The sequence below is a fragment of the Vespa velutina genome, chromosome 9 (genome assembly GCF_912470025.1).
Source record: "Vespa velutina chromosome 9, iVesVel2.1, whole genome shotgun sequence".
In the NCBI taxonomy this organism is placed as follows: domain Eukaryota; kingdom Metazoa; phylum Arthropoda; class Insecta; order Hymenoptera; family Vespidae; genus Vespa; species Vespa velutina.
Window position 1 is genome coordinate 4,776,757 of NC_062196.1, and position 22,500 is coordinate 4,799,256.

Here is a 22,500-nt window from a genome sequence, read left to right on the forward strand (position 1 = left end):
GGCCGCGAGGATGGCTACTAAGGCCTCTAAAGTGGAAGAAATCATTGTGGTATGGCGCCACAAGGAAATAGGAACGTACGGCACGTGCTCTCGTATATACGAATACGTCAAATGTTATTATCTTTTAAAATGTTATTGATTGAAATAACGATATAAAAGTTGTCACTTTCACCCCCCCACCCCCAACCCCCCCACCACCACCACCATCTTCTGTTTCGTTACAAAATCAATTTCTAACGTTATTAATTTAATACGCGTTTATATAAATGTGTACAATTTTTTTTCCCCTACGACGATATTGCAAATATCATTGAGCTTTTCATTGTTAATAACAAATAACGAAACATATTTCTGTCAAGTATTTTTTTTTTTTTTTTTTTTTTTTTTCGAAGACAAACGAGTTGAGATAAAAAAAAAAAAAAAAAAAGAAAAAGAAAAACGTTCGTAACTTTTGTTTTTCTTCTTACAATACTTTTTCTTCTTCTTTTTTTTTCTTTTTTTTTTTTCTTTTTTTTTTTTTTTTCGTTAATGTTACCGAAAAAGAAAACGAGAGTAAGTAGACGACCTGATTCAGAGTCGAGTCAGGTCGAGTCGAGTCGAGTCGAGCCAAACCGAGCTGAGCCGAGCTGAGTCGAGCCGTGCCGAGCCGTGCCGAGCTTGGTCAGTACGAGAAGCGGGGGGTGGGAGGGGGAACAAACTACCGAAGGTTGATACGTGTGTGAGTAAAGAAGAAGAAGAAAAAAAGAAAAAAAAAGGATTAGGGGGCAGTTCGAAAGAAACACGTGCTTTCTTCGTATGCTAATTACATTGCTTTGATTGGGGAGGATAAACAAAGCAATTATCTTTATTAAAAGAAACATCTTTACGTAATAAATATATAATCAATCCTTTTTTTTTTTTTTTTTTTTACTTTTTTCGTCGATCATTGCTTTTTTTTTTTTACGATGGAACGTATGTAAAAGAAAAAGGAAAAAAAAAAAGAGAGAAAAAAAGAGAAAAAGCGACAGCAACAACAACAAAAATTAAATTAAATCAAAGAGAGAGAGAGGGAGAGAGAGAGAGAAAAAAAGGATGAAGAAAAGAAGAACAGAAAAATGAGAGGAAGATATATTAACAAAATTTAAACGATCACGTTAATAATGCTAGAGCGTTACGTCGCGAATAAACCGAGCAAATTCGATGGCGGTGCGGTGCATCACTGGTGACGGCACGCCAATCAACATTAGCAGAAATGTATTCATGCCACGAAATCATTTAATGCGCCTAATGAAATGCGCTGGTAATTACAGAGTGTGCCGGGAGTCATTCATATTGCATGAGTGCTCCGAGTGGCCACCGTGAGCCGATGCATGCCAGGTCCTTTCTCTCTCTCTCTCTCTCTCTCTCTTTCTTTCTCTCTTTCTCTCTCTCTCTCTTTCTCTCTCTCTCCGTTTCTCGACTATTTGCTGTCGTTACATTGAAACACATGTTGCGAATTTCTAATGACATTGCTGAGACGACTCACCTTCTCTTCCTTTCTCTCTCTTTCTTTCTTTCTTTCTTTCTTCATTTCGTTTTTTTTTCTTTTTTCCTTTTTTTCTTTCTCTCTTACTTTCTTTCTTTCTTACGTTCTTCTAGAAACGTACGAAAATTAACGCCGTTGTAAACGGGACACAAGTGCTAACACGATCGGATCATTAATTATTATGGCTTTGCTAGAGATATATAGCGATACTTGGATCTATCTTGTTGAATGATCGATCGATCATATACATAAGGTATGTACATAGATACGAGAGAGGAAAATATGTTATCCCATTAATTTCTATGTCTTAACTATTATTTATAACGTTTTAACCGACGTCCGGTATAATATGATTTATCTCGTGAAATAAATAATAGAAAATTGTTATTTGATGAGATTTAAAAGATGTTGTCAAATTAGATGAGAGAGAGAGAGAGTGAGAAAGAGAGAAAGATAGAGAGAGAGAGAGAGATTATCTTCTTTTATCCTTTACGATATTTATTAGGTATTGGTTTCTAATATTATCCAATTTTGCGATGGTAGAAACGTTTAGCCTGGTTTTCCAAAGGGTTAGAGAGGGCAAACTTAATGCATACATACATGCATATATATATATATATATATATATATATATATATATACATATATATCAATCGATTGATCTCTCGTAAGCCGTAGAGCCGTACCCACGATAAATATCTTCCGTCGATCCAACCATACGATTTATAGGATCTCACCGTTAACACACCAAACGGTAGACTACTGAAAGATAGACCACAGTCAAAAATGGATTCGACCGCTGTCATTAAGACTATATTTCTCTGTGAATCACCCTTTTCGAGACGATGGTGACACGTGGCATAGCCGCGTGTATGCTCTATTTCAACATACGATTTTCTGTTCGTTCCTTTCACACTGTTCTAAGTCTGATCGATCGTATTACAATCAAGGAAAGAAGAAAATCAAAAAAAAAAAAAAAAAGAAAAAAAAAGAAAGAAAAAGAAGAAAAAGAAAGAGAACAGAAAAACAAACAGGGAAATGGAAGAAAAAAAAAAGAAGAAAACAACGAAAGTCGTACATTTCGCTTCAGAAATTCGTGTCGCGTCGAAAATTATTTTTCTTTTTTTTTGTTTTCTTCTTTCCTCGTTTAATCAATCTTTTTCTTTTTTTTTTTTTTTCCTCCTTCTTCGACGTTACCGATGAAAAACAATTGTTTTCCCAATGAATTTGTTTTCGTCAAAAGAAATGATGCTTTTGCAATGAAACTTTTTTTCTCTTTCTCCCCCTTGAAATATCGAGACATCATTCCATTGATTATATACATAATCGATCATAGTTATATGTTTATCCGGTGACATGTCAAACCTTATCGATTCTCTTTAACATCAAAGCCAGTTTGGAGTAGTTTATGATTAGAGAAACAATTGACTGGTGAAGTTAACCTCACAAGCAAAAGGACTGGGGCTGAACTTTCTTGGTGGCAGACTTTATCGATCTTTCCGTTGGCCTCAAACCACCAACGTGGTACCTTCTTCCTTCTATGTATGTATGTACATCGGCAATAAACCCAGTGGCGTGTCCGTTGCACTCACCTTCCTCCCTTCGATGCCTAGCGAATCTATCTAGGATTCGACCTAACTATTGAGATCGTTTTAAACTGGTCTAATGTAAAACGATACACCTTTTTTTAAATCGTTAATCGCCATCTAATTCTCTAAGTTTTTCACTTTCCCTTTTATTATCGTTTATTCTTCAACTATAGATACTTAGGTATTACCTGTACATAACTATATACACATATATATACACACACACATATATATATACATACCTATAATGTCTATATATAGGCGTGGAATATATCTATACAGATAAAAGTGTATACTTTCACGTTATACTAGATGGAAAATTAGTGATCGATATTCTTCGTCGTTTTTATTTATTTATTTATTTATTTATTTTTCTTTCTTTTTTTTTTTTTTCTTTTTTTATTTTTATTTCTTGTATTCTTCTCTATGACTATAATAAACACTTGGTGCTTTCAATTTCACATAAACTTTATTTATGTTAAACCTGTCTCAAGTATCATCTGGTAAAGAAGAAGGATTTTTAATGTTTCTAACATGTACCTTTATAACGCCGAGGAACTATTCGTTAAACTATCCACCATAAATCTGTAATCTATATAAACGAATTTGCCAGACATGCAATTTTACGATTCGCGATGGTATTAGTTGAAAATCGTCAACGATACGATCCAACCGGAATGAAACCTAGATAATCGAGATTCCAGGAAAAAGCTACGATAAGAGTTCGATAAATTCCTTGACTGTTAAATGAGCAATTAAAGTTAAACCCTTATACGTTAGTTAGACGGCATGCGACATTTCAACTATGTATTTTCGCTTGTAAGACCGTGGACAATTTCGCTAGATTAGAATTAAGAATGAAAATCATTATCATTATAAAGAACGAATTGTATTACATACACGAGTCTTAATGTATTGAATAATTTTTTATAGATTGTATAGAATAATTTTTTTTTTTTTTTTTTTTTTTACACTTTATCCACGTGCAAATGTTATTTTATAAATATGTATGCATAAATATATATATATATATATATATATATATATCTGCGAATTGAGAAATTATAGAGCGCAATTTTATTTTTTTGTCTTTTTTTTTTATATTTCTTTATTTTTTTTTTTTTTTTTTTTTTTTTTATACATCGATCATAGTAAGATCAAAGAATTATCATCATCATATATATATATATATATATATATATATATATATATATATATATATATATGTATGGTTCATGCATTTTATATGTATAAGATAATTTTTCTTTTTGTTACTGTCTGCTTGTAAAATATTATCGAACAAAATCATAATATATCTATGAATATATGAAAATTATTGTATACAATTTATTCTTTTATTTATTTTTCTTCTTTTTTTTTTTCTCTGTTCATACATCGATCGACTAATAAGAGTGAAATATATTCATTTGAAATTTCTTTGAAATACGACCAACGAATTTCCCTCGAGAATTTATGTAAATATATCATGTTTTCTCGTTAATAGTCTCGTGACTATTACGATAGAATTCTCTCTAATTCCTCGCGAGAATTCGTCGCGTTTTAGCATTTTTTATATTGTAGCGTGCATATTCGAATCCGTAAGGCTCATAAGACTCTTCGAACTAGTAGACGAAAGGAGACTTAAGCGGACATTCTTTCAGCGACTTTCTGGAAATTCCTCGTTCCTTCTCGTAGATATATTCCCAGTGGGTCTTTCTTTCTCGAGCTAATTAATGTGCCTGAAACGGTTAAGATAAGCAGAAGTTGGGCCGGCCTGGCTTGGAGAAACGTCCAAGAAAATCGATACATCGGGAGGAGGTACGATTACGCGAGTGACTCAGGCGGTTTCCGGTGGACGCCATGATGGATTTAAGCACTTCCGCTTGGTGGCGCGTGCGCCGTTCTGTCTTATGTGAAATTACCGAGGTTATGTTCCTTCTCTCTTTCTTTCTCCCTCTCTCTCTCTCTCTCTCTCTCTCTCTCTCTCTCTCTCTCTCTTATATTCTCTGTTTTTCTCAAGAAAAAAAAAAAAAAAAAAAAAAAAAAAAAAGAAAAAAAAAAAAGAAAAAGATTCGAGTTGCAATTGCGATAAAAAGAAAAAGAAGATAAAGAGGATGAAGAAAAAAAAAAGAAAAGAAAAGAAAAGAAAAAAAGAAAATTCAATCTATATGAACGTTCGATCACTTTCTCGATCGTCCGAAAAAATTGTTTGTTCGACATCGAGTGTTTTTGGTAAGAGAGAAAAAGAGAGAGAGAAAGTGGATTGCAGTTGGAGATTAGAAGAAAGAAGAAAGAAAGAGAGAAGAAAAGAAGAGAAAAGAAAAAAACAACAAAACAAAAGAAACGAAGAAACGAACGAAAACTTCGATTTAGCAGATGTTCGTCAAGTTGAGAAAGTATGGCGACAAGAAATCTCGCGATCGCGACGTAGATGGCTTCCACAACAGGGGTGGTCCGAAATGGTGGAACGCGATGTTACCTTACACCTCGGTCTCCGGAGTGGCACGGATATATACACGGCACCAATACGCATCAACTGTGCCGGACGCCGTCGTAAATACGTGCCCAAAGACATAGGGGCTCGTTATTATGATGCTAATGAGCGGTCCAAATGGAATTCAAGAAACGAAGCGTCCCTGTCGACGTTCGATGATGGAACAATGACGATGACGATGACGATAACACAGGATGATCGAAATATTTCTTTCGTTTTTTTTGCTGTTATTGTTGTTGCTGTTGTTGTTATTGTTTTTGTTTCTTTCGCATTTTTTCTTTTTTCCTTTTTTGTTGCATTTTCTTTCTTTCTTTCTTTCTTTCTTTCTTTCTTTCATTTACGAAATAAAGGATTGATAATATATCGAAAATATATATATATTTCTCGAGGTCGTTACGATAATTCGTAAGTTACGTTCGAGTAAAACGATGCGTTTCTATTTTTCTCTCTATCTATCTATCTATCTATCTATCTATCTATCTATCTATCTAACTATCAATCCATCTCTATCTAACTATTTATCTGTCTCTTTATCTTTCTTTCTCTATCTATACCGGCCACAGGATCGTACCTTCCAACGTCGGGGATTTCACGCTTTGAAGAGATTTGCGAATTAACCACCTCGCCTTGTTATTTACGGAGAAACCGAACACCGAGCAACGTATTCGACATCGGATACCATAAGTAGATTAGCCGTGGCTATATGTCTATAGTACGATCTCGGTCGAATGGTTTTCGATCTCCTAAGTACACATAGCTACGTACGTATCAGACCAAACCGCGATCGAGCGAAGTAGTAAACGGTAAAGATCGTAAAGATCTCGATCGTTAATGGCGTAAACAAACGACATAGTCGTCTTTTAGAAAATATCATGTTATCGTTGTTGCCTCTTCCTCGCGCATGTACGTATGCATCTATTGCCTCTCTCTCTCTCTCTCTCTCTCTGTATGTATGTGTTTTTTATATGTATGTGTATGCATGCACGTATGTAACATATATAATAACGTATTTATATACATTTTACTACACCCTTAACGTCGTTCTTTGTAACGTCGGTGTGAAAAAGAAAGGTGCAGGTAAGAACGGGCCCGTTCCTGGTTACGTTAATTAATGAAATTTGGAATTCTCGACGATATCGCGCCCGTGAGTCGCAAGCTTCCGCCTTTGCCGGTACCTAATTACAGACTGATTTCATTCGAAGATACCTCACAGCCCTTGGCCTCGATCGAGGAACCACGAGATATAAAGAATGGCAAGTTTACATAGAATTATTTCGATATTAAGTAAAACGGGATAAATAAAGGATGATAAAGATCTTACGAGTCTGATATATTTTATACTATTCCTTATGACAGAGAAAGAGAAAGAGAGAGAGAGAGAGAGAGAGAAACGTAATAAAATAATTTTTATAGTTGAAAATAAATTCGAAGATTTCCGTGAATTATCGAATATGTTGGACATTATTTCGGACAAAACATCGGACAAAAATTTAAATCCAATCCATCGAACCGATCCGATTCTTATCCATTTTTTTTTTCTTGATTCTGTCTTGTACTGTTCCTATTATATACTTTTCTGTCTCTTTCTTTGAAATTAATCGTAAAATAATGGTATTAGCTAATACTAGTATATGCACTCCATTATTAAGAATACATTTTGCATCGACGTGGCGATGTCTTTTTTTTGCTTTTTTCTCTTTTTTTTTTCTTTTTCTTTTTTTTTTCTTTCCGTTTAGAAAAACATGAAGTCCGATCGAACTGAGTAAGTACTTACCTGCTTGCTGCAAGATATATCGAGTGACTCTAATGTCAGAGACACACATCAAATTGGTAACTCAACAATGGCTTATGCAAAATACATGTGCAGGAGGTAGTGTCTTGAAAATGGTTTAATGTCAGCCACGAGAATATGTAATAAATAATAGAGGGTATCAATTAAAAATGCAAACGTGACATTCGCATGAACATTCCAAGGCCATTTCCAATGTTAAATAATTATCCTTAACATATACGGTTTTTCCTTTTGATGTCGTAGAACGTTCGTTTATAAAAATTTCTTTTCCATTTTTTAGAAAAATAATCCGTTTATGCACACACATATATATATATATATATATATATATATATGCACCGGACATACAGATAAATCGGAATAAAAATGTGAAGAATACTATATGAAAGTAATAGAAGATGAAACGAGCAGACATTGAAGTGTCGGACGATGCATATCAACTCTGTAAAACTCGAGTCAGGAGTTCCATTTCAGTGCCTTCGAATCGAGAACTGGCTTAATAAAGCTATGCTATAGTTTGTATCCCGTCGTAAATAATAATTACCGGGGTGAGTTGTAAAAATGTAACTCCTTTATTATTAATCATCTTGGCACGATAGACGAGAATTCTCCGTACGATAAGATTAATAGTTATCTCGGAAGAAGAAGTTATTCGATAAAGAGTATGACGACGACGATGATGATGATGATAATAATCGCTTTAGAATATCATTGAAATCTCTTATTATTATTATTATTATTATTATTATTATTATTATTATATAAGTACAAGATTTTTAACGATAACATCTAAGACAATGCGTATTTATCCTTTCTCCCATATTTCTATTTTCTACAACAATCGTTGATAAAATCATTATAAATGTTGAAGTAACTGAAGAAGAAAAAAAAAATAAAAATAATAATAATAATATGTTAATTGTTGTACTCAGATCGATTATATCCACGTGTAATAAATGTTACGTATTAATTAATTTAAATATGATGATGGTGGGGTAATATCTGAAAGAGAAAAAAAAGAAAAAAAAAAAAAAAGAAAAAATAACTAGAATGTCTGTAAATATCTATATATACCTACATATATATATATATATATATATATATATATATATATATATGACCTTACAGTCGAACTAAAAAGAAAAATCACGAAGAGAGAATTTCGAAGGAAATGATCGGTGACGTACATATTACATCGTTTTATTAATAATACGAGGACGAAGGTGGCGTCGTTGGAAAAAGAAAAAAATAAAAGAAGAAAAAAAAAAAAAAAGAAAAGAAAAAAGAAAGAAAAGGAGACAAAGATTATTCTCGTGCTCTTAGCCGGTTGATTTGAATTCGGAGGCCTTCGAGATATATACATACATTCATACATACATACATACATACATACATACATACAAATATATGTATATATACATATATACACACATCCTTACCAATAAACCAACCAACGAACTAACCAACGAATCAACCAACGAAACCAACCAACGTTGTACGAGTGAGCACGCAATCTTCTTTAAAACGTCGGCCAAGAGAGCTTGAAAGAAAGTAAAAACTTCTGCTACGATACGAATAAAATTACTAATTTAATTTCGGCGTACCGCGATTAAATAAAAACTTCGCGTACGCATCCTCTCCGAGACTTCAATTCGAAAGATTTTTATTTCCCTTAATCGTACGAATAATATCTACGTTTTACATATATATATACACACACACACACACACACATATATATATATATATATATCCACCTAATGGAAAGACGAAGGACGAGACAAACGATCGCGCTAATCTATTTCCACCTTCTGTATTTTGTCAAGCTCGTTTGCGAAGGCCCCGAAACTTAGCCGAGGCAGCACGGTTCCTTGAAAAATTATGGCGATTCATTCTAGTTAGATGCGCGACGAAGACACTACCACCTATCAGCTTATACGTATATATATATATATATATATATATATATATATATATGGGGTGAAGCCGTTAGGAGGATAAAGCAGAGAAAGAGAAAGAGAGAGTCAGAGAGAGAGAGAGAGAGAAACTTACGAGCTTCGGATTCCCGCAGGCTCGTTCGGATCCATGCAACATCAATGATCCATGACTCCCCCTATCGTAGAGAGACTTTAATGATTTTATATAGAAAGAATGAAAGTTATATTATCGTATTTGTTTTCACGTTACACACACATATATATATATATATATATATATATATATATATATAAACGTAAAAGTGAATACATAGACAGATAGATAAGCGATGATCGTTATCGATCTCAAATTTCATCTTTTTATCCAGCTTACCAGAGTTCCGAGATTATTATTTTTTTTTCTTTTCTTTTCCTTCTTTCCTTTTCGTTGTTTTTCTTTTCTTTCTTCTTTTTTTCTTTTTTTTTTTTTCTTTTTTTTTTTTTTTCTCGAGATAATAGGTTAAATGAAAGAAGACACCCGAGATTATTAGCGGGGATCGTGCTACCGTGTAAACGAAAAGTCACGCGAACGTCCCAAGAGTAACGTATCTCTCATTGCTTCTTCTTCAAACTAGCATATAGTACGGTATATATCTTTATGTGTATATGTGTTTTTATACGTATACGTATACACAAAAACCTTTGTGTATGTATAGATGAGTGGGTGGATGTATGTATGTATATATGTGTGTGTGTGTGTGTGTGTGTTTGTATATATGTATGTCTCATTGTCAGGAACGACCCTCTTTCGACGTATGTTACTTTACGTTCTATACGATCACTGTGCAATATGTTCGCATAGAACTGGATTGGAAGAACTCGTACTCATTACGATGTTGGTGGCCATCATGTTGCTCTTGATTTTATCAAATTTAATTAGCGGATGAGCAGTAAGCAATGGCCGTAACCCCCGTGTACGACAGAGAGTTAGAACGTTGTTCAGAACCGAAGAACCAAATGGACGAATACTCGAGACAATGCGGTTAAAAAAGATATATGTCACATATTGCGCATAATATACATGCATAGCTATATATATATATATATATATATAAAAAGATGGATTTCAAATATTTCCAAAAATAGGGATACATCGGTATCCCTATCTCTCATCTTTTTTCGTACTATATTGAAATGGGTAGAAAAAAAGAGGAGAAATCAAAAAAAAAAAATAGGAAAGAAAGAGAGAGAGAGAGAGAGAGAGAGAGAGAGAGAGAGAAAACGTTTCAGGGACGGGAACAAGCAAAATACATTAATCCTTTGGTTACTCGAAAGATGGCGAATCGAGTGTTGACCCGAGACTTCGAGTGTTGACACATTGCTTCCGTCGTCTAGTCGTATCCGTGAAAAAAAAAGAGAAAGAGAGAGAGAGAGAGAGAGAGAGAGAGAGAGACGAGACGAGAGTAACAACGCAAGCTATTTTAGACACATACGTTCTTACCCTCGCGAGACTCCCCAAAAAATGTTATATACATATACTAAGTACATAAATTACTTACACACGTACATACATACATACATACGTACATACGTTTACATGTATAGGTCTTACAGTTTGATTAAAAAGGAAAAAGGACAAAAAGAGAAAAAGAAAGAGAGAGAGAGAGAGAGAGAGAGAGAGAGAGAGGGAAAGGAGAAAAATAACAAAAAATTATTGGCAAGGATAAAGATTAATCTTAAAAATTTAACGTCGTTGCTTTTAACGACCGGATTGGTGGCTCTGCACAGCCCTCTCCCTTACTCTACTCTTCTCTTTCTCTCTTTCTCCCTCTCTCTCTCTCTCTCTCTCTCTCTCTTTCTCTTCCTCCTCACCCTCCTTTGCCCGGTTTTAACTTGTCAAGACCAAAAATTTAATTCGGTTATGAAACTCATTAGGTAATGCAGAAAACCTACACGAGCCGGCTCACCGGTGATAAATGACGATGTCGTGTCGGTGGGCAGTATATGCTCTGCTTGCTCGCTCGACAGCTGGCTCTTTGATATAAGATATAGCGTGTATAGCTGCTTAGCTCTTTAGATAGCCCTACCGCGGTATGCATTAATACGATTGTCCTACCTACGGCTGTACGCGCTAATTATTACGTGATTTGCCCTTGCGAAGGGCACCGAGAACTTCTTCTTCTTCTTCGTCTTCGTCTACGTCTTCTTCTTCGTTTTCGTTTTTTTTTTTTTTTTTTCTTCTTTTAATTCACGAGAATATCAGTGAGTTTACAAAATGATTTCAGGAAGAAATTGTACAAAAAGAAAACAATAAAAAAAAACAGACATTTATGATCTTCGTTAATTTTTCTTTCTTCTTCTTTTTCTTCTTTTTGCTTTCTTTCTTTCTATGTGTATAAAGAATCGTAGATATTGTATATACGTATATATACATAATGTATGTCTTATACAATTTATGGAACTTTTTGAACGCATAACTACTTATACGTATACATATTTATAAGAAATATATATGTAGATACTTATATGATATACCTTCGTAGAAAAAGAAAAAAAGAAAAAGAAGAAAAAAAAAGAATAGAGAGAAAAAAAGAAAAGAAAAGAAAAGGAAAGAAAAGAAAAAGAAGAAGAAGAAAAAACCTATACCTATATAGAGAATACTTGTTGTATATACATTAAAAATAAGACATATTACTTACCTATACATATTTATATAATATATACGTATGCCGGTTATATTATACGTTTTCAACGATTAATCTCAAATTTGTGGCCGGTCTTAAAAAAAAAAAAAAAGGAAAAAAAAAGAAAAAAAAAGGAGAAAAAGAAAAAAAGCAAGAAGAAACGCAAAACAAAACGGAAGAGACAAAAAAGGAAGAAGAGCAAAAAAACATATAAAAAAAAAAAAGAAAAGAGAAAAGACTTGATAATCGGACGCATGTGCATCAATAAACTATCTGATTATGAGATATATTAAAACGTTTATCGAACGATGATGAGGTACTGTCTAATATAGCGAGACAGTTGAATGACATTGGGCGTCGATCGTATATAAAGATCGACCCGGCTCTGTACAGAGGTGTATACGACGAAAACAAAAATAAATTTTCACATACGTATATGGTTTATTAGAGTTCCTGTCTAAGGATAACAGAGAGTCTAGCGACAGAGGGTCCGTTTCGTTGCGTAATGAGAGATTTTATCGTGGTTACAGGGATAGGGCGGGGCTACCGCACTCATGCATTATCACCCCACTGCCCACTTCTGTCTGACGGATTACTTTATACGGTCACCGTGCATATACATACGCGTTGTGGAATCGAGCACTAAAGAGCGCTTGCAAAACTACTCTCTTCCTCGATGCGAGCCGAGGGTTCGCCTCGATAAAAAGTCCCGGTGTCTGACTGCCGCGATATCTGATCGGAGAATGGAATTTGCTGTGAAAAAAGGGAAAAATAATGAAAACAAAGAGAGAGAAAGAGAGAGAGAGAGAGAGAGAGAGAGAGAGAGATCTCTTCTTCGGTTGATTTTTTTCATTTTTTTTTTTCGTTGAAACGATGTTTAAAAAGAAAAAGAAACAAAAAACAAAAAAAACAAAAGAGTTAAATAAATTAAACAAAAAGAAGAAGATATTCAACGAATCTCACGCGTATTAATATTTAGCACCCCACCCGCCCTTACTCCCACCCCCCGCCCCCGGTTGCCCGCTGCTCTTCCACCAATTACCGTCTATCAATCCCCTCATCAATGGAAAATCTCTCAATTGAAAGAAATCAATAGACCAAAGTATATTTACATAGAATATCTGAGTATATTAATGTTGAGAATATGATAAAATACGAAATTACCTCGACGTGATTGTTGCCAAACATATTTCTTTGACATAGAAAACGTTCGCGTCCCATGCACGTGATTTTTGGTTGACCTCGAGGTCGTCGAATAAAACGCAACGAGAGTTCCATTGGCTTTATGTGCAATCATCGCGCGTTATTTTCTTCGGTCTCAACATAGGAACGTTTCCACGATTGAAGTGCAAGCAAGCAAGCAAGCGAGTAAGTAAGCGAATAAGCGAACTAGCAAGCAGGTATGCAGAAATGTCTGGTAATTGGTATGCTGTTTATAAATTACAATATAACAATCGTCGATAGTTTGGCGTGTGAGCGTAGCGCTCACAAGCATGCGCTTACGTAGGATTTCAGTTTTACCTACGTTTTCGCGTCCGTGTACGATCGTTCATTACTCGGGGGGCTAATAATCTCTCTCTTCGCCGCTATTATCATGCGGGCACTGCCAGACCGCGAATTAACTCGACGTCGAACAATCGCGTTTCCTCCAATTTGCCGTCCGCCGTATGCCAAGCGAAGGTTATACAGGGGGGACGCATTCGCATTGTACCAACTAGTACGAGAGTCCTTCCATTGGGCTTGAAGCAAAACGTCGTCGTAGCTACCTTTTCTCTCTCTTCTTTTTTTTTCTTTTTCTTTTTTTTTCTTTTTTTTCTCTTCTTCTTCTTCTTCTTCTTCTTCTTCTTCTTCTTCTTTTTTCCCGTCGAATGTTACGTCGATTTATCGCATGATGAATGTAACATTAAGTAGGTATGGTTTATTTGAAATAAATAGAAAGATTGGGAGTGTATCGTCAACGTGATCATTCAAAAAGTCCAAAAGACAAAGGTAACGAAAAGTACCCTTTCGTTGGCTTTATCGTAAGTGCAATTCGTTTCTCAGACACAATCGGTTGGCTTTAACAAATGCGGTAGTACTATGTAAGGGGACAAGTGTATTAGCGAGCTAATCTACATGCTTCGTGCTTGATCTTTAATATGTCGTCCTATAAGGTTTTACGTTCATGTATATTGGTATGCATACCAATCTATATACATCGTAAGGTGTATATTGTGTAGATCAGCTTCGGTTAGTCCGAAAGGTAAGCCAAGCTAGGCTCTCTTAGCTTTTGTTAGTCAGTCAGAAGCGAACGAAAGAACGAAAGAACGTACTGACTCAGCAAGAAACTTAAGTTAAACCAACGTCCAATGTTTCGAAGCACGGAGCCAGCGATTTGCATGTACCGACGAGATTCCGAACGACGACGACGGACGCCGTGTCATTCGATGTTGTGTGAGACTCGAGTACTCGAGTATTAAAACGCCCCCTTTGACGATAAGACCCTTTTTGACAAGTAGGCCGGTACACCCCAAAAATATCTTCGGTTAACTCGAATCGCGTGAACCTAAGCTTTTACGAATTTCCATTGGAACCGCTATGTAAAATTTTCATCGTGATAATTTCTAGATACTTTCTTTACCGCTCGAGCTATTAGAAATTTCCTTGCGCCGGTTTGCGTTTGATCATTTTCTTTTTCTCTTTTTCTTTTTTTCTTTTTTTTTTTTCTTTTTTTTTTTTTACGAGTAGAAATTTCATGTAAAAAGCTTACGAACGAAAGGTGTCGACGTGAACTTTTTCAAGAGGAGAAAAAGGAGAAAAAAATTAATCTTCGCTCGAGTATTTTATTATATATTTATATCTACACATGTGACATTACGCGTTGTCACGTAATCGAAAGATAAAGAAATGATAGAAGGAATCAACGATGAAAGAAAATTAAACGTCGTTATTAACATCCATCTGTATACGTATTTATGTACATATTTAAAAGGTATATTTTAGGGACGCATTGGTCAAACATTATCACGGTTTCGTAACAATAACGCGTGTCGGTCACGCGTTTAACCGTAAGCCGTCGTATAAAAGCAAACTGAAAATGTCAAAAATGTATAAAGAAAATAATAGAAGTTGTCCGATCGAAACTGTTAATGAGGAAGGAATTAACTCGAACATGATGACCGATGTTGCGTTATAGTATTTATCTGTGAGGGTGTCTCTTTAATAGATATCGCACGGAGGGAGAACGTTTCCATTAATCATCCATCGATTATGTGGTCAAAAGATAATCGCTTACTTAACCATTCACTTAGGACAGGGACCCGTCACGACGGTCGACCACGTCGACTCTAACACAATCGATACACCGTCGGCTGCGTAAAGAAACACAAGTCATCATTCGATGTAAAGGAAAAAAAAAAAAAAAAGAAAAAGAAAAAAAAGAAAAAAGAAAAATAAAAGGAAAATAAAAGAAAGAAAGAAAGGACTGTTCGAGGATGATGCTACTATAAATGAAAAGAATGGATCGCCGTTTCGAAAATCAAATCGGGACAAATACTTGAAGAATTAAAATACCTATCGGAGCGCGATCTTTCTAAAAAAAAAAAAAAAAAAAAAAAAAGAAGGAAAGAAAAGATAAAAAAGCAAGAAAAAAATGTATATAATTATATTCACCTATGTATATAATTACGTTTAATAGTAATAATGATATATATATATATATAACAATTAGAGAAGCATACATATATTATAATTAAATTTATCTACTTACTTTGATCGAAGCTTTGAGTATTATAAAAAAAGAAACAAAAAAAAATATTAAGAACGAATAAGACTCATGAGTACGTGAACGAATAAGGTTTACGATAACAATAAAAAATAACAACAACAACAACAACAATAATAAACAAACGATAGAACTCAACGGAAATGAAGAACGTCGGCATAATGTCTATGAATGATATCGTCGGTTACCTTCCGTACTACATTTTACCTATCCAAGTACACCAAGGATTTATTTTTTGAAGCGTAAAGTAAATTGCTTTGGAATATCGCGCACACGTAAGTCGCATATCGTTTTCGTGGAAGAACGAAGCACGCAAATGGGAAAAGAATGGATATATGATGGCACGAAAATGCATCGGGCAGAACAAAGATAAAAAAGAAGAAGAAGAACAAAAAAAATGAAAGAAAAACAACAACAATAACAAATCTTAAAGAATAAAACTCGAGTTCTTTGATTGTTTATTAAAACTATCTTCGATATTTAATAACACTTTTCTATAATTTCCAACTTTCGTAGGGATTTTTTTTTCTTTTTTCTTTGTTCTTTCTTTTTTTTTTTTTTTTCTTTTTTCCACGCACTCGAAGAGGCAGAAATTCGTTGTTAGAGATTCTGACGGTGGTTCGTTCAGCAAAAAGAAAGAAAAGAGAAAAGGATACCTCCTCGTCAGGAAACATTAGCCACGGTCGTTAGTACTAAGGGTAGATTAAAAATCGAATACTCCGGAAAATGTTCAACGTCGGAAGTGAAAACCGTAAGAGATACCACAAGGAACCCTCGACTTGTAACGAAACATCGGAGTCATCTAACTTGTGCGTCCTTCGTCTGTCTAACAGGAAGCTACCGGTTATCCCAACGACAATTCCGATCCTAGTTTAGGCCTCCCTAATGGCTACTGACCATTCGTCGAGTATAGTGTGTGTAGGGTCGCGTGCCCTCGCGTTTCAAGATATTGCACGAAATCATTTACGAATGGTTAGCAACCAATGCGAACGACCAATGAACTTAAATTCCACGTGCCACGTGTCCTTGCATTTTCATTGTAATACCATTTTCCACGTATCAATAATACTAACAGAATATTTCTTTAACCCATCCCACATTTCTCCATTACTACTATCACAACTACCACCATCCTTCCTTCCCATTTCCCATTCACAAATTAATTTCCAATTATGAAAATGATCAATGCAAATTATACGAATCGCGTTATATCAATGTTTATAGGTGAAAAATATTATTTACAAAAAAAAAAAAAAATGCACATCTGTGATAGACTGCTTGTTCGTAAAAACAAAAAAAAGGAAACAAACTAAAAGAGAAAGAAGAGAGAGAGAGAGAGAGAGAGAGAAAAAAAACAGGAGAAAATTATACGCCTTTCATGATAAAACAATGCTTTGATTATCTTTACTTTCAGCGGATTATCTTTAACAATGAAATATCAATATTTTCATTGTTTATACACGGACATATTAATATTCAATATCGATTAAATATCCTTTTTATGTTTAATTAAGAATAAGTAATTTGTGTCGACATTTATCTTTTATTTTTTTTTTCTTTTTTTTCTTTCTTCCTTTCCCCTCTCCTCCTCCTCCTCCCCCCCCTCTACCTCCAGATAATATTAGAAAAACGTGATTGATCGCAAAAAAAAAAAAGAAAAAAAGAAAAAAAAAAAACCAAAAAAAACAGGAGTAACGTATCTCTTTAAAGATTCTATCGTCATTTAGAAATTTGTTCTTTTCACTTTCTCATTCGTCACATAAAATTCCATACATGATCTTACCCGTTGTCACATTTATTCATTCTATTATTCGGCTGGGAAAGAGTTCTTCTTTCGGGAGGAACGAGAAGCGAGGGAGGTGAATAGGTGAATGGGTGGGGGGAGGGGTATGAAGGGACAGAGGGACGGAGGGAGGTCCAAAAGATCGCGTGGCGCACGCGTGCTGCTTTTCGTAGGAGCTTTGCGTGTGTCGCTCTTTACGAACAATGGCCAACAACCAAGTCGCATATCCCTCTTGTAAATACTTATAAGCATCGACGACATTTAATATCTAATGTTTCTTTTAAAGCTTATTTACTATGAAAGTTCAGTTTTCACGTGTCGATATTTTCGTTTCTCTTTATAATTAAATCTATATAAGATTACATTATCATATTTATCAAATATAAATCTTATAATTTATCTAATTATACGCAATTAAGGGTTTAATATTTCTTTATAGATAGATTGAAGCTGTTAAGATTAGAGTATCGAAAAGATTAATCCTTTTTATTTTCGTAGGTAATTACGAAACAGGTTGTCTTGAAACTGTGAAAATTTCGAAAGGTATTCGTCCAGATTAATCGAACGTTCTCGGATAGTCGATGTCGATATCAAGCAGAGGAACGCGAGCGTGCATACATACATGACAGGAAGTGAGCGACACTTCCTCTTAAGCCCTATAATACTCCGTCGATCTGTTACAGTTCCATACACCTGCCTACCTCCTGCTTTAATATGCGCGCCATAATTAGAACATACGAGAGCACCGTAGCACTAAATAATAAACCGGCCGTATTAAAGTCGCGTCCGTGTCGCCGATAAACGTGACGGTCTACGAGGAAACGCGGCAGTTAAGGAAGGAAAAGATAATGTTTTCTTAAAATGTTGTAAATTAACTCGTTACGAATCATTCGATATTACTCGGTTATAAAGCTTAAATTAACAACGAAACCTTTCGAATATTCTTATTTATATTCACAAATAAGATTAATAAAAATATTTATAATCATTATTTCTGACAATGTTAACGATATATTATAAAAACATTAACGGGATCGGCTTCAATAAAGAGTTTTAGAGAAGGGTCTCACAATTTCATATAGGGTTTACCATCGTAAATCGTATCTTAACTTCTCAAGTTACGATAAGGAACTTTTTTTGTCGGCTATATAAGACCAAGTAAAGAAATCATAAAACTGATTGTGATTGCACCGACGTATACGTATACGACGGCTACTCTAATCACTCACATAATTTTTTTTTGCGCGCCAAGAAGTAGTATACTACGCGGTACAAAGAAAGAAAGAGAGAAAGAGAGAGAGAGAGAGAGAGAGAGAAAATGAAGGGGGGGAGGAGGGAAGGGAGAGAGTAAAAAAAGCAAAAGAAAAAAAACAAAACAAGGGGTCTTATTAAGATTCGTTCTATCATTAAAAAAAGAGAGATCAAATCGATCTAATCGAAATATAATTAATACTTTTGTCATCTCTTCTCTTTTCTTTTTTTTGCCCTTTTTATTTATTTATTTATTTATTTAATTTCTGATACGTATTTACGAACAATCACGTATATATACGGATATATGTATTCCTTTCGAATGTTTACGTTCGAACGCACGCAATCTCTGATCCATTCGTGTCTTTTTTACAGTTGTGATGCACAAGGACAAAGAAGAAAATTCGCATCACGATTCGCACTATCGTGCACGTGAGTTGGCCGCCCTAGCTGCGTACGATCATCATCACCTTGACGGCGAAATGTTCCTACAGGTGAGTGTAATACGCTTTTTCAAGGTCCCTTATCACGCTCAATATTTTAACATTTATGATCTCATTTTGGACGAGGTGAAATAATTTCAAGAGAGAAAAGACAAAGAGAGAGGGAGAAAGAGAGAGAGAGAGAGAGAGAGAGAGGGTGAGGGAGAAAGTAATGAATAAATAGAAAAGGGAAAAAAGAAGAAAAGGGTAAGAAAAAAGGATGAAAAAAAAGGATGAGAAAAAAGAAAAAAAGACGCATACTAATTAGAAGAGGGTGAACGCGTGTAAACGGATAGACATACATAGCGCGTGTCTGTGTACTTACGATGCGTAAAATGCACCTGTCTGTCCTTAGCACGTATCGATCGACTTCTTGATGCTCGGAACTGACTGATTCGATCGAATCGATTAGAAGAAACGATTTTTTTTCCTCTCCCTCTATAACGTATCGAGAATTTTAATGATATATAAAAGAGAGAGGAAGATTCATTATAATAAAATCTTTATCATTTCGAATAGTTTCTTTTTTTTTTGTCTTTTCTTTTTTTTTTTTATACATAGATAAATATTTTCTATTTGATATATATATATATATATATATAAATTTGTAAAATAAATTATTAGAAATCGTATAGACAGTTGATATATTACATATTTACGATTTAATATTAACAATCTATCTCTAATAACTATTTTCAAAGTTGAAGTTTAATAAACATCGCAAGATTATCTATCTATCTATCTATCTATCTATCTTTCCGCTTTAATTACTTACGACCGATCGATCGCGTTTTATCAAGGATCGAACGAATGAATGAAAATAAATGGTTGTGGTTAAAAGATACTACGTCGAAAGATGAATGGTCGGCCGGAGTAAGTAAGTACTTACGCGTGTTACAGAATGATTTCGTGATTGAAAGCGTTCGTCGTGAAACCGATACCGCGTTACCCCCTTCATCTATCTACCTACCTAACTACCTACCTACCTGCTTACCTACCTACCTACCTACCTACCTACCTACCTACCTACCTATCTTTCAAAAGCTTGTTTCTCATCGAGTTTAGATGGTTACTTACACGTGCGATAGGTGCGAGATCAAGGGAATAATATTAGCATTATCCAAAAAGAAAAAGAGCAAAAAAGAAAAAAAAAAAAAAGAAAAAAGAAAAAAAAATCATTATCCGTGTCCCGGGTTTAATTTGCTGCAATGACACCGAGTCGTCGAAATTAAATCATCGCGGGGCTATCAAGAGGGGCTAAGGGGAGAAGAGGGATAAATAGAAGGATGAGGATAAAGCAGAGAAAGAGGTAGAGGAGGTTGAAGAGGAGGATGAAGGAAGAAGAGGTGGAGGGAGAAGTGGTAGATAGATAGAAGGCAAGAAAGGAGGTGAGACGGGAGGAGAATGAGAGGAGTAAATGGTGGGAGGAACGGGGAATGGCATGAAAAGGGGCGGGCGGAGGTTACCGGGGAAGATCGGGGGAAGTTGAGAGAGGGGAAGAAGGAGCAAGATATCCGGCTGATGAACCGGCTATGAAACCGAGGCGTACGAGGTGTCTATTCCTCCAAAGTATGGAAGGGTATATACACGGATTAATGGAGGCGTATCATGCGAGGCTATTACGTTCCCTTTCCTGCGTTTTAGTCTCATGCGCGAGAGAAAGAGGGCTTGGGGAGTGGGAGAAAGAGATAGAGTGAGAGAGAAAGAGAGAGAGAGAGAGAGAGAGGGAGGGCGTAGAATATACTCGCATGAACTCGTACGGAGGCACGCGTACCTTTCATGCGGAGTCCTCCTGCATTACGATCGAACGATCCTGCCAGCATCTATAACGGCCGCGTTATTAATTGTCTGCTCGTTAATTACGTTACGTTAGCCTATACTATAGCCTAACTCCTGCCCCGGAGCTAATCCCGAAACGGGCCTCCGACAAGACCGCTAAGCGATACTCCACTTCTTGTTTTTTTTCTCTTCTTTTTTTCTTTTTTCCTTAATTTTCTCTTTCATTATTTATTTATTAATTTTGTTTTCGATTTCCTTTTCCACGGATTTATTACGATCTATTCGAAAACGTTAAAGAAGATAATTAAAAATTAATCGATCTATTGACGAATCGTTCATTAAGTAATATATAGCAATATATAATATTACTTAAATATATATTAATGTGCTAATGTGTCGTAGAAAACTTTATGTATGTTATGATAACGTAAAACACTTTAAAAGGGAAAAGGATGGGGTGGGGAAGGGGAGGGAGGTTTCCTTTTATAATTGGAGTGGAATATAAAGATTCGATCGGTCAAATGTAATTTCGTGGATGTGCTCGACCAGTTGGTGGATCGCCTTGTCATAAACCGGATTTACTGTCGTCCTTCGTGAGGTTTACGAGGATCGGCAAAACAGTATATATTGCGAGAAAAGGGGGAAATAAGTCGTCCGGTAAGGGGAAACGGGGAGGGATCGAGGACGAGGGATGGTTAGGGGTTAAGGAGGAAGAGGGAAGGGATCGAAGTAAATGGAAGGGAGATGGAAAAAGGCGTGGGAGGAAGAAGAGACGACTGATCTTGCTGGGAAAGACCAGGCAGCCAAGCCAGCTTTGGATGGAGCTCACGAATCATTTGAACGTGTTATTGATATATGTATATAGTATGTATCTACGTAGGTAGGTAGGTAGGTAGGTAGGTAGGTAGGTAGGTAGGGATATCAAGAAGATGAAGAAAAGGACGGGAGACGATTTTTTTGTCCTGCGTGGGTTGAGAGTACTAAGAGAAAAAGAGGAAAAATAAAGAAATAAATATAGAAAAAAAAGAAAGAAATAAAGATAAGGGGGTTGCAAATGTTTTGAATAATTTTAAATAATAATCTAATCGCGAATTATTTACGGATACATAATCGGATACTTTATTATACGGAACAACAATGACGACGATAACGACGATGGTATTTCATCCATCGTTTATAACGTCGAAGTAACCGCATATGCTTGTAGGTTAATGAAATACAGATATTCCGTTCGAAATCTGGAATAAATGCTTTCGTTAATAACCGGTATACGTATATAAAAGGACTGCAATGTTTTTTTTTTTTCTGATTTTTCATTTTTCTCCTTTTTCCTTTTTCATAATTTTTTTTTTCTCTCTCCCTTTTTTGCTTTTATTTTATTTCTTTCTTTTTTCTTCTATTCTTTTTTGCTTTCTTTTTTATTTTTCTTTTTTTCGTTTTTCTTTTTCTTTTTTTTCTTTTTCT

General features: G+C 35.2%; 1 protein-coding gene across 5 annotated transcripts in view; it reads left to right on the top strand.

Moving 5' to 3' along the window:
- The window catches only part of LOC124951519 (aryl hydrocarbon receptor protein 1), a 123,425-nt gene that overhangs the window by 76,496 nt on the left and 24,429 nt on the right, over positions 1–22,500 (top strand). For 3 of the 5 annotated variants that reach the window (XM_047500022.1, XM_047500027.1, XM_047500026.1), the window contains one exon: positions 19,151–19,269. In XM_047500022.1, coding sequence (XP_047355978.1) covers positions 19,151–19,269 — 119 coding nt within the window. Of the gene's footprint in view, positions 1–9; positions 114–12,835; positions 13,347–19,150; positions 19,270–22,500 lie in introns of those variants that run through there. The other 2 variants (XM_047500023.1, XM_047500024.1) reach the window with 2 other exon arrangements.